The sequence below is a fragment of the Hemicordylus capensis genome, chromosome 2, assembly GCF_027244095.1.
Source record: "Hemicordylus capensis ecotype Gifberg chromosome 2, rHemCap1.1.pri, whole genome shotgun sequence".
Lineage (NCBI taxonomy): Eukaryota > Metazoa > Chordata > Lepidosauria > Squamata > Cordylidae > Hemicordylus > Hemicordylus capensis.
In genome coordinates, this window is record NC_069658.1 from 142,289,509 (window position 1) to 142,308,420 (window position 18,912).

General features: G+C 41.8%; 1 protein-coding gene across 7 annotated transcripts in view; it reads right to left on the bottom strand.

The window, feature by feature from the left end:
* LOC128342137 (uncharacterized) overlaps positions 1-18,912 on the bottom strand; it is a 326,129-nt gene that overhangs the window by 150,955 nt on the left and 156,262 nt on the right. For all 7 annotated transcript variants that reach the window (XR_008314788.1, XR_008314790.1, XR_008314789.1 and 4 more), the window contains one exon: positions 18,121-18,263. Coding sequence is in view for 2 of the 7 variants with exons in the window: in XM_053289048.1 (XP_053145023.1) it covers positions 18,121-18,263 (143 nt within the window). In the remaining 5 variants the exon portion in view is untranslated. The remainder of the gene's footprint in view (positions 1-18,120; positions 18,264-18,912) is intronic.

An 18,912-nucleotide genomic window follows, 5' to 3' on the forward strand; every position in this document is an offset into this window, starting at 1 on the left:
TGGGAGACTTGCAGGTCGCACAGAGGTGACAATTAAGATCTAAGTTACAAGGCATATAAGAGCATGTGTACAAAGTCTTTTAAAGAGGCTCTAGAAACAAAGGGTGTTGTGGTCCCTTTTGTTATGATCCACAATGAATTACAACAGACTGCAGCAGTAGCTTTTCCTGAAGGCACACATGACCCAAAATCCATATCTGTGGGAACTCTACTATTAGATGTCCATTTTCAAAATGGTTCATTTCCAGCACAAACTTCTCGGAAGATATAAATAGGTACCGAAACTAGAGGACAGAGCATTTTGTGTCTATTACTAGTGTCACCAATGCTCTTTCTAACCTTAAAGGATACAGATTGAGAGATGTAACCCCTGCTTTTGTCAAGAAGGATCCACTTAGCCATTATTAAATTTATTGAAAGTTATGTGTATAATTCCCAGCGCAGTAAGAAAGTAATATATGCTTCAAAATACCTTAAAAACCATCATTCAGGGAAGTACAGAAAATAGCTACCTTTCCAACCCTATGATTGGAAGGGAAGCAGTTCAGTGTTTACCTGCACAGCTTCCAAGAATTATTATTGCTTGTGGCAGATCAAGAGAACTAATCTATATCCTTCACTGACTGGTCCTATTTTTCTTCAAGGTGCTTTCTTGTAATTTTTATAAAGTGAATGAAGAAAGTTGTTTTTCAGGCCCATTACATGTTCAATAAATTCCATATCCTTAATACAGGCTGAGCAACTTCTAGTAGATGGTGTTGATGATGATGTCAGAAAGAGAAGTGCACTAGGTTTTTTAATTACATTTTCTCTTGTGAACCTTTCTTGTTCCACTGCAGTCATTGTAAACTCCGTATTCTGAGAGAATTGCTGATGTGCCCCAAGACATTAATTAAATAATTAAGGCCCTGGGAGCCTGAATTATCTTCTCACAAAATAGTCTGCCTGCTGCATTTCAGTACGATTGTCGGTCCTGGCCTTGCCTTTTTCCAGATTCTGCTCGAGCTGTCAAAAATCCACAGGGTTAGGAAGGGATAGGGCTATATTTGGAAAAGTAGGCCTCCCCCTTGCTCCCTGAGGTAAATGGGAAGGAGGGGAGTGGTGGGGGCGGGAGAGAAGATTCGACCGCCTTCCTATTATCTGTAAAAAATTAGTCCTTATGAATAGATTGGCCGACAAATTATCTATGCCACTAGCTATGTGGCGGGTGGGGGTGGGGGGTGGGATCTAACATTTAACCATGAGGGCAGACATTATGAGATGTTATACTGATTACATTATTATTAAGCAAGCATGTCAAGGGTCCCACCAGTAAGAAAAATAATTACTGGGTAGAGTCTGAGGGGAAGCCGTCAGTGTTTGACATTGTATGACTTTAAGATTTCTGATCATTATAACAGATTAATCCTCCTCAATCCCTTTCAAATTAAAGATACAATGTTATTATTTGTTTATTTTAATTCTGTCTTTCCATATGCCACAAAAAAGGCCTCAGATCAGCTAATAATAAATATTATGTCAGTTTTAATCCAGCCAATACGATACAATAATTTAATAGTGGACACAGACATGATGTTGGTATCTCAGTGTGAAGCAGGGGCAGATCCAGCAGGAAATCTATCTATCTATCTATCTATCTATCATATTTTTATACTGCCTGATATGCATATCTCTAGGCAGTGTACAAAACTTAAAATATGTAAAAGCCACAAATTAAAATACATGACCATAAAATCAATATAATAAGATTATTGAAATTAATTCTAATTGAAAGCCTAAGAGAACAGGAGGGTCTTGAGGTTCTTCCTGAAAACAAACAGAGAAGGAGATGCTCCTATTTCAGCAGGAAGCTTATTCCAAAGCCCTGGGACAGCCACAGAAAAAGCCCAGTCCTGGATCGCCACCAAATGAGCCAGTGGCAACCATAACTGGACCTCTCCAGAAGATTGTAACAGGCGGCAGGGATTATGACAAAAGAGGCGCTCTCTCAAATAGCCTGGACCCAAGCCATTAAGGGCTTCATAGGTAATAACCAGCACTTTGTATTTCACCCAAAAACATATTGGCAGCCAGTGCAGTTCTTTTAGAACAGGTGTTATGTGGTTCTTTTGTGTTGTCCCAGAGACAAATCTGGCTGACACATTCTGTACCAATTGTAGTTTCTGGACTATGTACAAAGGCAGCCCGACATAGAGCGCATTACAATAGTCAAGCCTGGAGGTTACCAGCATATGTACCACCATTTTAAAACCATTTATCTCTAGAAATGGATGTAGCTGACATATCAACCAAAACTGATAAGAAGCACTCCTGGCCACCACCTCAACCTGAGAAACCAGGGAGAGCTTTGGGTCCAGGAGCACTCCCAAGCTACGTATCTGATCTTTCACAGGGAGTGTAACCCCATCCAGAACAGGCAGATCTAAACCATCTCTCGGGTCCTGGCCCCCCATAGTCAGTACCTCTGTCTTTTCTTTGGATTCAACTTCAGTTCGTTATCCCTCATCCAGCCCATTACTACCTCCAGACAGGCATTTAGGGAAGATATGCCATTACCTGATTAGGTCAGCATGGAAAAGTAAATCTGGGTGTCATCAGCATATTGATAATACCCAGCACCAAACCTCCTGATGATCTCTCCCAGCAGTTTCATGTAGATGTCAAAGAGCACTGGAAACAGTATGGAGCCTTGTGGGACTCCATACTTCAGTTCTCGCTTAGCGGAACAACAGTCTCCAATTGACACTATCTGGAATTTGCCAGAGAGGTAGGAGCAGAACCACTATAAGACAGTGCCACCCCATCCCATGTCCCCCAGGCCATCCAGAAGGATACCATGGTTGAAAGTATCGAAAGCTACAGAGAGATCCAAAAGGACCAGCAGAGTCACATTCCCTCTGTCGATAGCCAGCTGTTGATCATCCAGCAGGCCGACCAAGGCAGTCTCGACCCCATAGCCCACACGAAAGCCAGTTTGAAATGGGTCTAGATAATCTGCATCATCCAAAACTGCCTGGAGCTGAGAGGCCACCATCCACTCAACCACCTTGCTCAACCATGGAAGATTAGAAACAGGTCTGTAATTAGCTAACTCTGAGGGATCCAGCGTAGCTTTCTTCAAAAGCTGTCTAATAATAGCCTCCTTAAGACAAGAAGGTATCCTGCCCTCCCTCAGAGAAGCACTTATAATATTAACCAGATCCTCTCTGATAATATGATTATCCAATGCGATAAGCCAAGGGTCAAGAGAACAGGTTGTAGGGCGCACAGTCTGAAGCAGTTTCTCCACTTCCTCAGGAGTCACACTTACAGGGGGTGCAACAGGAATCCCCCCTATAAAAGATCCCCCCGCAATATAAAAATAATAGGGCTTGGATTTTATTTCTCTTACAAAGGCACTATGCCAGGGGGTGTCAAACTCAAATCTGGTAGTGGGCCAGATTAGATTCCAATGTACCTCTGGGGAGCCACACATAGCCTTGCTCCCACTTTGCACCATCCTCTGTCTTCCTCCTCCTCTCTGCGCGCTCTCTCTCTCATTCCACCCCTCCCTTGCCCTTCCACTTAAATTAGCTGAATTAACTACTTTTTACACTAAAATATACTCAGGGAAAGATTGATTTGGGGGGGGGTATTTTTAGAAGAAATTCTGGACATACCTGCTGATACCAGATTTTGCATGGACAATCATGCCACTCTTCCTTTCTCCCTTGCAGAGGTCTTGCTAGGTACTTAAAAGATCCATGGTTTGGGCACACAGCCTCCCCAGATTGTGGTAATTGAACCCTTTCATGCCCTTTTAAAGGTATCCCACACTGTCCTCCACACTAGTTTGCTTCACCCTAAAAAAAATGAATCTCCTTTTTCTCCTGCATCAGATTTCTCCTGCAATCAACACGCACACAGTTGAGAACCAGTGTGCCATAGTGATTAGAGTGTTAAGACTAGGATTGAGGGACTTGTGTTCTTTCTTTCTTTCTTTCTTTCTTTCTTTATTTATTTAAATTTGACATATTTTTATACCGTCCAAAACTTATGTCTCTGGGCGGTTTACAACAAATGTAATGTAAACCGCCCTGAGCCTTTTGGAAGGGCGGTATAAAAGTTTTAATAATAAATAATAATAAATAAAACAAAAACAGGAAGTAAAACATTAGTTAAAACAAAAACAAAATGTTTTAAACATGACAACAATTTAATTTTTTTAAAAATAATATTTTAAAACAGCATTAAAACCATTAAAACAATATTAATTAAAAGCCTGGGTGAACAGATGTGTCTTTAAAGACTTTTAAAAAGCTGGCAGAGATGGGGAGGCTCTCATTTCACTAGGGAGCGCATTCCAAAGCCTCAGGGCATCAACGGAGAAGGCCCGTTCCTGAGTCGCCACCAGAGGAGCTGGTGCCAAATGCAGACGGACCTCTCCAGATGATCACAGTGGGCAGCGGGGTTCATGACGAAGAAAACTTTCTTTTAAATACCCAAGGCCCAAGCTGTTTAGGGCTTTAGGGTTACCCCTGCTAACTGGGCAAAGAGGCACCTTTTAACGTGGTGATTCTCTTTATTTAGCAGGGGGAGAGTAACTGGCCCTATCCACCCTCAGCACAGTACTTCCAGTGACTGTTGCTGGTGTGTGTCTTATGTTTCTTTTTAGAATGTGAGCCCTTTGGGGACAGGGAGCCATCTTATTTGTTATTTCTCTTTGTAAACCGCCCTGAGCCATTTTTGGAAGGGCGGTATAGAAATCGAATTATTATTATTATTATTATTATTATTATTATTATTATTATTATTATTATTATTTCTTGTTTACACAGTCAGACAGGTGTTATTGACTGGTTTGTTTTATCCAGACATCGAGTCCTTCCCAAGGACCTGGGATGGCTGAATTTTATCATCAATACTGTTGGTTGTTATAGATATCGGCACAAAATATAGGCTGTTCCCAGTAAAGTTGCTTTTTGTAATTGGCTGATGGTGATTTCTGTGGCCCCTATGGTGTTGAGGTGCTCTTCAAGGTCTTTTGGGACTGCACCCAGGGCGCCAATTACCACTGGGATTATTTGGGTCTTTTTCTGCCACAGACTTTCAATTTCAATTTGTAGATCTTTGTATTTGGTGATTTTTTCTATTTCTTTTTCTTCTATTCTGCTATCCCCTGGTATTGCTATGTCGATTATTTTGACTTGTTTTTCTTTCTTCTCAACTACAGTTATATCTGGTGTATTGTGTGGCAGATATTTGTCTGTTTGTAGTCAGAAGTCCCATAATATTTCTACATCTTCATTTTATTCAACTTTTTCAATTTTATGGTTCCACCAATTTTTGGCTACAGGTAGCTTGTATTTTTTGCAGATGTTCCAGTGTATCATCCCTGCTACCTTGTCATGCCTTTGTTTGTAGTCAGTCTGTGCGATCTTCTTACAACAGCTGATTAGGTGGTCCACGGTTTCATCTGCTTCTTTACAAAGGCGGCACTTGCTGTTTGTTGTGGATTTTTCTACTTTGGCTCTTATTGCATTTGTTCTTAGTGCCTGTTCTTGTGCAGCCAGTATTAAACCCTCTGTTTCTTTCTTCAAGTTGCCATTCTTAAGCCATTGCCAGGTCTTGGTGATGTCTGATTTTCCACTTATATTGTGCAAATATTGACCATGCAGGAGCTTATTTCTCAATTTTTCTGCTCGATTCTTGACTTGTTCTTTCTTGTAGGCCTGCTTTGTTTCATTGGTGTTGAATAGTTTCTCGTTCTTGACCATTTGAAGTGCATCTTCTTCCCTGTCCTTGATATATTCTTCAAGGCCTCTTTTCTCCTCCTCTACTGTTTGATGGACTTGCAGCATTCCTCTTCCACCTGAGCTGCGAGGGAGGTAGAGCCTATCTACATCACTGCGGGGGTGCAGAGCATGATTGATGGTCATGATTTTCCTGCTCTTACGATCTAGCGTGTCTAGCTCTGCCTAGGTCCAGTCTATTATTCCTGCAGTGTATCTGATAACAGGTATAGCCCAGGTGTTTATGGCATGTATGGTGTTCCCGCCATTGAGTTTGGACTTGAGGATTTTTCTAACTCTCCTGATGTATTCACTTCCAATTTTTCTTTTAACTTCAGTGTGTGCGATGTTATCAGCCTGGAGAATGCCCAAGTATTTGTAAGGTTCTTTCTCTTCCAGGTTCTTGATCTTGCTTCCATTGGGCAGTTCTATTCCTTCTGTTTTTGTTATCTTTCCTCTTTTCATTATTAATGCAGCACACTTGTCTACTCCAAACTCCATTGCTATATCGCTACTGAATATACGGACAGTGTTTAGCAGTGATTTGATTCCTGACTGGGACTTTCCATACAACTTCAGATCGTCCATGTACAGCAGATGGTTGATTTTACTTGATGTTTTAGATGTTTGGTATCCGAGGCCTGTTTTGTTTAGTATTTGTGAAAGTGGGGTCATGGCGATTACAAACAACAGAGGGGATAGTGAGTCCCCTTGGAAAATGCCTCTTCTAATGCTAACCTGTCCAAGTGCCTCGCCATTGATTGTTAACTGTGTACTCCACATGCTCATTGCTTTTTAAATAAATATCTGAATGTTTTTGCTGACACCAGTTGTTTCTAAACATTTTAGTATCCATGTGTGAGGCAATGAATCAAAGGCTTTCTTGTAGTCAATCCATGCAACACTTAGATTTGTGTTTCTTCTCTTGCAGTTTTCTAAAATCATTTTTACTCTAAAATCTATAATTACTTGGAACTGCACCTTTTGCTGGGTCTTTCATGATGAGATTTTCCCCAGTTGTTAGCCATTGTTCAATATCACCGCCTTTCATGATGTGATTGAACTATTTTGATAGTTGTTTATGAAGGCTTGTTAGGTGTTTAAGCCAAAAGCCATGCAGTTCATCGTCGCCTGGCGCAGTCCAATTTTTTATTTTCTTTGCTCTTTCACTTATTAATTCTGGTGTTATTATTAGATCTTGCATTTGCTGGTTACATTTTTTGACCTCTTTCATCCAGCCTGCTTTTTTATTATAATCTATTGGATTGTCCCATAATTTCCGCCAGAATTGCACTGTTTCTTCTTTATTTGGTGTTTCTAGGTTTCTTACAGTTTCTCCTTCTATGCTTTGGTAGAAACGTCTCTGATTCGACTGGAATTGGAGATTTTGCCTGTGTTGTGTAATTCTGGCTTCATATCTGCTAATCTTCTTTGACACTGCTGTTATTTGCTGCTTTATTATTTCCAGGACTTCTCTAATTTTCCTTGAATCTAGGTGGTATTTTTGGATCAGATACTGTTTGGTGTTTTCGTTCTTCAGCTTCTTGTCTTTCATATCTTTCAATTTACTAGCATCTGATCTAAGTCTGGAGGTTTTATTTTCTAATCGAATCTTCCATTTAGGTGATGTACTGCTTTCTTGTTTTACAGGTCCACTGATCTTATATCCGAGCTCTTGTGTTGTTATTGTTGCTGCACGGTACATTAGTTGGTTTGTTTCTTGCAAATTATTGGTTGTTATTTCTGCAAGTGCAGCATTGACATTTTTTAATGCCTGAGCAAGCTGCTTTTTGGCAACTGTTTTTAGAGCTGGAAGTCGAACCCTGGTGGTTGTTTGGTTCATGTGCTCAGTTATTTTTTTGCTTTAGTTCTTGTTGCTTTTCTGTTAAACGGCACTTGGGTTTTTGAGGTGAAGGCAAAGGGGAGGTTGCCTGGTTTTGATTTTGAAACAGTTCAGCAACAGTGGCATCCTCGTTTTCCAACACCTCCTCCACCTGCGCCTGAGCAACGGCTTCAATTGCTGATAATTCTTCTTCCATAGCTTGAAGAAGAGCAACCTGTGTTGCAACCTGTGTTGCTCTTTGCAGTTCTTCCAACACTTTGCTCTTTGCAGTTCTTCCAACACAGCAACCTGTGTTGCTCTTTGCAGTTCTTCCAGCTCTACTCCTGTGAATACTTTATTTCTTATTAGGAATCTTCTCTGGTCTGCTAGCCTTTGTTCTGTTATTTCTGTGTCTGGATGCTTCTCTTTCCAAATTTTGTACATTCTTTTAAAATAACCTCTTCTAGTTGGACTAGACTTGTAATAGCAGATCATTATTTCCTTGTTGGCATTTTTCATATATTTTTTTCGGTTAAGCGACATTTCTTCCAGTAACTTTGCTGTCTCCAGCCCTGGTTGCTCAACTGAAGATCCTGAGTCCTGTAGCCCACTTGCCACCAGATGTCCAGGGACTATAGCATCTGGCGCGGTCCTTGTATTTTGCCCGGAAACATATCGGCGGCCAGTGTAGCTCCTTCAATACAGGAGTAATATGGTCTCTCCAAGATGACACAGAGACCAACCTGGCTGCTGCATTCTGGACTAACTGTAGTTTCCGAACTACATACAAGGGCAGCCCCACACAGAGTGCATTGCAGTAATCCAGTCTGGAGGTTACCAGCAGATGTAGCACTGTTTAGAAGTCATCCATCTCAAGGAATGGACGTAGCTGGTGTATCTGCTGAAGCTGATAGAAAGCACTACTGGCAACTCCCTCAACCTGGGAGACCAGGGAGAGGCTTGGATCCAGAAGCACCCATAGACTGCATACCTGTTCCTTCTGGGGAAGTGTGGCCCCATCCAGAACAGGCAAATCAAAATTGTCTCTCGGGTTACGATCCCTCATGATGAGTACCTCTGTCTTATCTGGATTCAGTCTCAGTTTGTTATCCCTCATCCAGCCCATCACCAACTCCAGGCAGGCATTTAGGGAGGTTATGCCCTCTCCTGATGCTGCTGACATGGAGAAATAGATTTGGGTGTCATAAGAATATAAGAACAGCCCTGCTGGATCAGGCCCAAGGCCCATCTAGTCCAGCATCCTGTTTCTCACAGTGGCCCACCAGATGCTGCTGGAAGCCACAAGCAGGAGTTGAGGGCGTGCCCTCTCTCCTGCCATTTCTCCCCTGCAACTGGTTCTCAGAGCCATACTGCCTTTTGAGAATGGAGGTGGCCCACAGTCCTCCGACTAGTAGCCATTGATGGAGCTCTCCTCCATGAAGTTATCCAACCCCTCCAGGTTGTTGGCTGTCACTACGTCCTGTGGCAGAGAGTTCCACAAGTGGATCACGCATTGTGTGAAAAAGTACTTCCGTTTGTTGGTCCTAGACCTCCTGGCAATCAATTTCATGGAGTGACCCCTGGTTCTAGTGTTATATGAGAGGGAAAAGAATTTCTCTCTCTCCAAATTCTCCAAAACATGCATGATTTTGTAGACCTCTATCAGGTCTCCCCGCAGTCGTCTTTTTCTAAGCTAAAAAGCCCCAGGTGTTGTAGTCTTGCCTCATAAGAAAGGTGCTCTAGGCCCCTGATCATCTTGGTTGCCCTCTTCTGCACCTTTTCCAGTTCAACAATATCCTTTTTAAGATGTGGTGACCAGAATTGTACGCAGTACTCCAAGTGTGGTCGCACCATAGTTTTGTATAAGGGCATTATAATATTAGCCGTTTTATTTTCAATCCCCTTTCTAATGATCCCTAGCATAGAATTGGCCTTTTTCACAGCTGCCGCACATTGAGTCGACACTTTCAACGAGCTGTCCACCACGACCCCAAGATCCCTCTCCTGGTCCGTCACTGACAGCTCGGATCCCATCAGCATATACTCGAAGTTGGGGTTTTTCGTCCCAATGTGCATCACTTTACACTTGCTAACATTAACTGCATTTGCCATTTTGTTGCCCATTCCCCCAGCTTGGAGAGATCCTTTTGGAGCTGCTCACAATCCGTTTTGGATTTCATTACCCGGAAGAGTTTGGTATCATCTGCAAATCTGACCACCTCGCTACTTACCCCTGCTTCTAGATCATTTATGAATAAATTAAAAAGCACCGGTCCCGGTACAGATCCCTGGGGGACCCCACTTCTTACTTCCCTCCAGTGTGAAAACTCTCCATTTATACGTACCCTCTGTTTTCTGTCTTTCAGCCAGTTAGCAATCCACACATGTGCCTGTCCCCTTATCCCATGACTGCTAAGTTTGCTCAGGAGTCTTTGATGAGGAACTTTGTCAAAAGCTTTTTGGAAGTCCAGGTAGACTATGTCAACTGGATCACCTTGATCCACACACTCGTTGACACCCTCAAAGAAGTGCAAAAGGTTGGTGAGGCAAGATCTACCTTTGCGGAAGCCATGCTGGCTCACTCCCAGTAGGGCCTGTTCTTCTAGGTGCTTTACAATTTTATCCTTGAGGATGCTTTCCATCAATTTGCCTGGAACTGATGTTAGGCTATATGGCCTGTAATTTCCCGGATCGCCCCTGGGTCCCTTTTTGAAAATCGGTGTTACATTTGCTACTCTCCAGTCCTCTTGTACAGAGCCCATTTTCAGGGATAAGTGGAAAATTTTAGCAAGGAGGTCGGCAATTTCACATTTGAGTTCTTTGAGGACTATTGGATGGATGCCATCCGGCCCTGGTGATTTGTTAGCTTTCAGTTTTTCAAGACAGTTTAGTACATCTTCTCTTCTCACTACTATCTGATTCAGCTCTCTAGCCTCCATCCCTAAAAAGCCTGGTTCAGGAACAGGTATATGCTCAGTATCCTCTGCTGTGAAGACAGATGCAAAGAACTCATTTAGCTTCTCTGCAACCTCCATATCCTCCTTAATAATCCCTTTCACTCCCTCATTGTCTAATGGCCCAACCGCCTCCCTGGCAGGTTTCCTGCTTCTGATGTACTTAAAGAAGTTTTTGTTATTCCCCTTGATACTTTTGGCTAAATGTTCCTCAAACTCTCTTTTCGCCTCCCTTATTGTCACCTTGCATTTCTTTTGCCAGAGTTTGTGTTCCTTTCTGTTCTCTTCATTTGGACAGGCCTTCCAATTTCGGAAGGAAGTCTTCTTCCCTTTTATGGCTTCTTTGACGGTACCCGTGAGCCATGCTGGCATCCTCCTGGACTTAGTGGTATCTTTCCTCCTTTTGGGTATACAATCTAACTGGGCTTCTAGTATTGTGGTTTTGAGTAAACTCCATGCACTCTGGAGCGAAGTGACTCTCCTGGATTTCCCTTTCAGCTTTCTTTTCACCATATTCCTCATTTTGGAGAAGTTTCCTCTTCTGAAATTCAAAATGTCCGTGTTAGACATCCTTGGTGATTCTCTCCCCGCATGTATGCTGAATGTGATAGCACTGCGGTCACTGTTCCCTAAAGGGTCGATGACACTGATGTTATCAGCATACTGATTACACCCTGCACCAAATCTCCTCATGATCTCTCCCAGTGGTTTCATGTAGATGTTAACATCAGAGACAATATGGAGCCCTGAGGCATACCATACAAAAGTTCAGATTTTGAAGAAGAGCAGTCTCCAAGTGACACCACCTGGAACCTACTTGAGAGGTAGGAACGGAACCACTGCAAAGCAGTGACTCAAACTCCCAACCCCCTCAGACGCTCCAGAAGGATACTATAGTCGATAGTATCGAAAGCCACAGAGAGGTCCAAAAGGACAAACAGAGTCACCTCTGTCCATTCCCAATTGGAGATTATCCATCAGGCCGACCAAGGCAGTCTCCACCCCATAGCCAGCCCGAAAGCCAGTTTAAAATGGGTCAAGATTATCAGTTTCCTCCAAGACTGTCTGGAGGAGGGAGGCCACCACCTTCTCAATTACCTTGCCCAGACACAGAAGGCTGGAGACAGGCCTGTAGTTGCTCAACTCTGAGGGTCGAGCAACTAGTCATGAAACTCACTGTGGGACTTTAGCTAAGACACTCTCTCCCTCCTCCAAACCAGCCTCACAGGATTGTTGTGAGGATAAAAGTGGGGAGGAAGAACATGTACACTACCCTGACCTCTTTGTAGGAAGAACAGGATGTGTGTTCCTGTTCTTCCTACAAAGATATATATACAACAATATATATATACAACAATATATACAACAATATATGTATATGTTGACTTTTAGACACATGCACTCCAATCCTAAGCATGTAAACTCAGAAGCAAATTCAAATTGCATTTTTACACCAACCACGGCAGCATGCAATCCAGTTTGATCTCTTCTATTAACTACATTTCATTTCAGCAAAAATTCTATGCAACTATAGTATATGTTCTGTATACTACAGTGTATAGTGTGTGTATACACTGGTGTTTGTGTGTGTGTGTGTGTGTGTGTGTGTGTGTGTGTGTGTGTATACACTACAGAAAGAAAAGCCACCAATTTGATTTCAAACAGGACAGCAGAATGTCATATATGGGTGTTACCCCAATTTCTTAGAATTTAAAGACAACCAATCATTTCATGGGCAAGGGAGTTTTTAAAATGAGTTTCTTGTGATCTGATTTGCAAAGCCTTATTTTAAAGCAAGTGTACAAAAATGGACTTTTGGTGTGGGATGGGAAATGCTTAATGTTCATTTTAGCAATTTGTGAAGACTTTCAAGAAGTTGGGGTATTTTAGTCCATTACAAGCTTATTAAAAGATAATATGTAAGTTATTTATATATGAACTATTGTTATAAGCACAAAGCAAAATAAAATAGTAATGATTAAAAGGGGAAACATGTTGAGAGAGAACCATTTTCTCATATTTTGCTATTTAAGCCATTTTAAGAACTCTTGCTAAAAAAGCAGTATATAAATATTTTTAATAAGTGCGGTCGGGGGCAGGAGAGAAAGAAACCCACACAGAGAGACCAGATTAGAGCTATAAACAGTTTAGTATCTTCAGGAACAAAAAAGCAGAAACAAAAACTAAAACAGATCCATTTTGTCAGAGCATTTTTCTTCCCTCTTATTCTTTTAAAAGCTTTTAATATTCTTTCACTGACTAATTTCCTCACAAGAAGGCATATTGTTGGGATGGGGAGGATTTTCCTTACAAGTTTGTATTGGAACAGTTTGAGAATGATTTTAAAAAAATATTTAAAACTCATTCTCAAACACACACATGGGGTGGAACTTCACACATGGTTCATAGGGGTGTGGGAAACACAGTGGCTTAATCAAGGGAAACAAATCACACACAAACAAACAGCTAAGGGCTGGTTTAAAAAAAGTGTTACTTTCCTTCTTTGAGGGAGACAACACAACAAGCCCACAGCCAGCTACCTAGGCTATGCAATTACAGTACATTCAAGTGCAGAGTGGGGAGGAGCACAAGACTCCAGCAGAACCAATAAGGCTGGGAGATGGCAGGAGAAAAGTTAACCCGTTTTTTTACTCTGCTACTGCCGATTTCAATGAGACTCAACACAAATTCACAAGGGGTGCAACTGCACCCTTGCACCCCCCACTGGATCCTCCCCTGGTGTGAGGGGTGCTGCCAGGCCCTTGAAAGAGGGTTGCATTGAAAATGGGAACACGGCTGTCAAAGTTCTGTGTGTGAAATTTAAATTATCTACTCTATGGCTGGTGGGATTATCTTTGGAGCTATTGGTTTTCAATTGGGGATCAGCAGCTAGAGGTCTCAGGGGTAAACCTGCCACCCTGAGGAGTACTAGTCACTTTTATTCCCCAAAAATAACAGCCTTGGGGTTTCATGTGGCATAGTGATAGTTCTCTTGCACACTAGCATGCCCTGGCACCCAATGTGAAATGCGAGGTGGGGGGGGGCTCAAATCCACACAGATGGAGATTAGTGTGTAAGCATATTGGAGGCTAGATCTCTCCAACCCAATCCTACCGACTGTAACTGACTTTTACTTCAAGTAGTTATACTGGCCACCTGCAAATAATCAAGTTTACCAAGAGCAAAACATTAGGTCTAACTATCAGCATAAAAGCAGACTAATCTCTGTTCCAAGGTTGTATTGTTTGTCCACTTTTACAAAGTGCAAAAGAAGGTGCAGAACAAGATAAATTAGGTATATGTGTAATATAGCGTGAGAAAACAAAGGGCGACCCCTTGGTATTAGTGGATTTTAAAAAATCTGATGGAGAACGTGAGACCTATCTTTTTCTGATTGTGCAGCAGTCTGTGGAGATTTAATCAATACAGTGTCTCAAATGAAAACAGATCTTACACTTAGAAGCAATTACCGACTGAGTGTATCTTCCTCATAAAAAATGTAAGACTAACATTAAGGCTTCATTTAGAGCTGAACAAAACACCCAGATTCTATGCAGAGCCTTAAGGTTCCTTCACTTATGCGTCTGTCAGGCTAAAGATAAATCTCCAAATGCAATGAGGATAGGGAGAGAGAAATGCTGATCAACCAGAAAGATGGAAGCTATGGAACTCTTTTCCTTCTAATAGCTCTTACCCAAAGAAAGGATCATTCATTCAGTATCCATTGCCTCTCTTAACTACCCAATAGAACAGTTGTCTAAGCAAAGACAGACATCTGGTTTAAATGTTCTGTTTTTCTACCATCCTGTACATGAGCCTTGTTATCAAGACTATTTTTAAAAAGTAGTCTTGAGAACCCTTTTACTCTTTAAAAAGAGCAAGTATTAATGGCTTTAATTTTTGACCACAGCCATACAGAATACTTCTCTGTATTCAAAGCTACAGCAGGTCATGAAGATGGGGCCTGAAGGATGTCATACTGTAATTCAGCCTCTATATCACCATTCTGCTCTGGCCAAGGGAGGAAAAGGCAGTTCAACAAGCCCAACCAGCAAGGAAATCTCTTAACACTATTAGGCCAGGGTTGGTCAGTCACTTCTATAGAGACATCTGAGTCAGGCTTGGTTCTAATCTGAAAATAAATAGGAGACTTTTCTTGCTGCTGCTGCTGCTGCTGCTGCTGCTTACAACTGGCTTCATCTTAGCCCAAACCTGACTTGCTCTGGGTTCAACAATACTATAAATACCAGAAGCTTGTTCCATGTACAGTAAAATTAATAGAATTTTTTTTTAAAATCCCAAAGTTAAGCTGGGGGTGGGGGAGTGGGGACCACTCTTTTCTTAGAATGTCATAAAAGTATTCTAAACATAGAATTGAATACAGTTATCTTATTAAACAAAGCTGCCCGAATATGCCATGTGTTGATTCTGGGCCTGTCCAACTCCTGCATACTGGATGATGTCTTACAGTGGCTTCAATTCGATGTTAAACAGTATTGCTTACAATACTGCCCTGCGCCCCTACACACACACACACACACACACACACACACACTACTGCCTTCTCCTTTCTTCCTTCTCTTCTCAAACTTCCCTTCTTCCTTCCCTTCTTAAACTTCCCTTCTCAAAAAGTTCCTGCTAATTGATTAGTAAAGGGCAGGGAGGTGTGCCTTTTGGCTGAGTGGAGGGCTGGCAGGGATGGAGGAGAGAAGCTAACGAACCTTTCTGAGCTCAAGCTTTGAGAAAAACCATTGGAGGGCTTCTTTGAGGTAGGCTTTTATGAGCTCCCAATGTTCTTCTCCAAGCCCAACCTTGGAACACTTCATCGGCCTATCTGCTTGTATGTATTTATTTGTATTTTCTATGGGTATTGACAAATACAATGAATAAACTTGTAGCAAAATATTAACTAAGTAATGAGAATGAATACTGCTGTCACAAAAACTACCAATGCACTTGGCAGCAGGAAGGCTATACTCTAGGTAGTTTTTAAATGGAAATGAGTATCTGTAGCACTTTTTTCCTCAGATTAGCTTCCTCTCCCTCTGAGCTTTTCGATAGCCCACACTAGCAAAGCAGTTCAGGAGGAGAAGGTGGACTGCAGACAGATTCTCAGAGATGATGGAAAGAATTATGTATGATTATTCGTACTCTACAATGTTCTGACTACGAAAGTTATAATCCTCCTTGTTATCAAGGATGCCAGATAGCCCCATTCAAACCACAAACACACACACTTACTTCATGTCTTGTGCAAAAGAAATCTTGCTCACCTATCTAATCAATGCTTGGCATGGCCAATCTAGGATAATCATGGACTCAGTAATCTTGGGGTGCCAAAAATTAATGTTGACTTTTTTCTCCTCTTTCCAGACTAGTGTAAAGACTCATGTTTTGACTCCACCTACTTCTCCATTACACTACAACTCATGCAATGAACCTTTGATGTAAGCCATGTACACCTTCATGTATCATCAACGGCCTGAAGACTTCATTCAAAATAGATTAGAAGAGCTGCAATGAATTTACCCCCGAACAAAATTTTGCTATTCAAAATTCTCGTCTGTGAAATTTGATAGTGAATAATCTCCAAACTTTCTCTGGTTAGGTGTTATATTCAACAAATATTTGATAGTCAATAATAGAATTTAACATACATGTTATTTTTCAATAGCAGCTGTTCTATTGTACTGAATGTTCATGAGTTTTGATTATTGTATTGAAAAAAATTGGCACATTCAATGAAGGAGAACTTTTCATGGAACAGTTAAGCAAATGGCACAAAACCCAAAAGCATTTCTCTGCTTTTCATCCAAGTCCTTGGATACTAATCACTGTTCATACAGAGAAGTGCAACAGTCTCCAAAGGCTGCTTGAAATACTGCATCTTAGTTTATTGGGACAGGCTGCAATTTCTCTACGTAATAGAAAAAGCAGCACGATTAATGCTCAGAGGTACTTTATTAGACAACATATTGTATTTGTTTTTAAAGAGTCACAGATGGGGGGTGAAGAGTCACAGATGGGGGGGTGAAGAGAAATGGGCGTGGTTAAAGGAGACCAACCTCTTGAGGGCTGATGTTATGATATTAATGTGGTTCAGTGGCTCCCTGGTAAAGTAAGCAGGGGCATTATTTTAGGTTTCAATAATGCCCAAACTTACAGCAAGGTTAAAAGATCTGTTCTTTGAGAAATTGGCTGACACAACACACAATGCAGCTTGGGCAGTTCCAAACCACCAGAGCCTCCTTTCACAATGCAGGAGCCCTGATGGAACAAAAACACCAGTACTGTATTAAGTGTAATGTTGGCCATTAATGTTAATTTCAAAAAAGCAGTGTATTTTAAGATCACTTGTCGAGCTCTTTTTGGATGGATCACTTGTCCATCCTGCTGCCTAACCGATTCCCTGAGGTGATGGAGCTGGTGGTGGAATCGTCCAGGCTTCTGGTGGTGGGCATTTCAATGTCCATTTCCAGACTGGCTTGTCTGGTGCAGCTCAGGATTTCATAGCAGCCATGACAACTATGGGCCTATCCCAATAGTCCCTGTGAAGGAGAATGGGGCTTGCATATTCATTATCACCCAAGGGGACACTATTTCTTGAAGTGTGTGCTTCATTTTCTAATCAACGGGCAAACAGCTGAACACAAACCTGAGCCCCATGGCTAAGCCAGGGAATTGACAGAGAGAGTGTGATTCTGCTGGTTCTTTTGGATCTCTTGGCAGCTTTTGATACAATCGACCATGGTATCCTACTGGATCACATGAGAGATCTGGGAATAGAAGGCACTGCCTTGCAATGGTTCCACTCCTATCTCTCAAGTAGACTTCAGAGGGTGGTGCTTGGTGACTGTTGCTCTTCAAAACGGGAGCTGTTATATGGAGTCCCTCAGGACTCCATTCTGTCACCAATGCTTTTTAACATCTACATGAAACTGCTGGGTGAGATCATTAGGAGATTTGTTGCTGGGTGTTATCAGTATGCTGGTGACACCCAAATCTATCTCTGCATGTCATCCTTATCAGGAAATGGCATGGTCTTCCTAAATGCCTGCCTACATGCAGTAATGGGCTGGATGAGGGATAACAAATTGAAGCTGAATCCAAGCAAGACAGAGGTTCTCATTGTGGAAGGTTGTAATCTGAAGAATGGAATAGAATCTCCTGTTCTGAATGGGGTTGTACTCCCTCAAAAAGAACAGGAATGTAGCTTGGGAATGCTCTGGATCTTGGTCTCACCCTGGTGTCTCAGGGTGAGACTATGGCTAAGAGCGCTTTTCACCAGCTTCAGCGGATATGACAGCTCTGCCTGTTCCTTGAAGAGAATGACCTCAAAACAGTGGTTCATCAGCTAGTAACCTCCAGGCTGGACTATGTGCTCTATGTAAGGCTGCCTTTGTACATAGTTCAGAAACTTCAGTTAGTCCAAAATGGGGAAGCCAGATTAGTCTCCAGGGTAACTCAGAGACCACATTATGCCTGTTCTTAAACTGTTGCACTGGCTGCCAGTGTGTTTCCAAGTAAAATACAAAATGCTGGTTAAAGCTGTGAAATGCTTAGGCCTGGGTTACCTTTCTCTGCAAGATCCTCAATGTTCATTAAGATCATCAGGAGAGGTCCATCTTCAGGTGCCACCAGTTCATCTGATGGTGACTTGAGATCGGGTTGTGGAATGCACTCCCCGTAATTCAAGAGATTTGTTGTCTTTGGAGGCCTTCAAGAGAGTCAATCAATCAATTGGTTTTTATTACAGCCGTTGGCCAGCCAAGAGATAAAAATCAGAATAACAAATATACACAAATAGTGACTGAAAATTACACACAATAAAACAGTATACAAGCATCCAGGACAGATTAATTTAAAAACAGTCAAACAACTCCTAAAATTGAGACCTTAATCTCATAGCAATATAAAAAAATTTGACCACCACTTTTGTGATCTCTCAGCTTGTATCCGCCAGGCAATATTGTGTATAAAAAAGCTCACACCTTCCAGGAAATCTAACTAACAGGGGGAAAATAAGTTCTTCTCTGACACCTTGATACAAAGAGCAGTATAACAAAACATGGGTAACAGTTTCCAGGAGGCCAGAGCCACAAGGGCAGAAAATCGTAGCTGGAGAATCCTTAGCGAACATTCTTTCCAGAAGAGAGGAGGGCAGCACATTTAAGCGAGCCCAAGAAAATGCCACCCAAAACTTGGAGAAGTGAAGCGTTGTTAGATAATTTGCACATCTATATCCCGTGGGCGGGGGGGGGGATCCCAAAGTGTAGGGGAGAGCAGGTCCTGTTAGCCAAAGACGTAAGTTCCTGACGTTCAATGTCATGCAACTGTAGAAATATTATTTCCTTCACCTTATTATT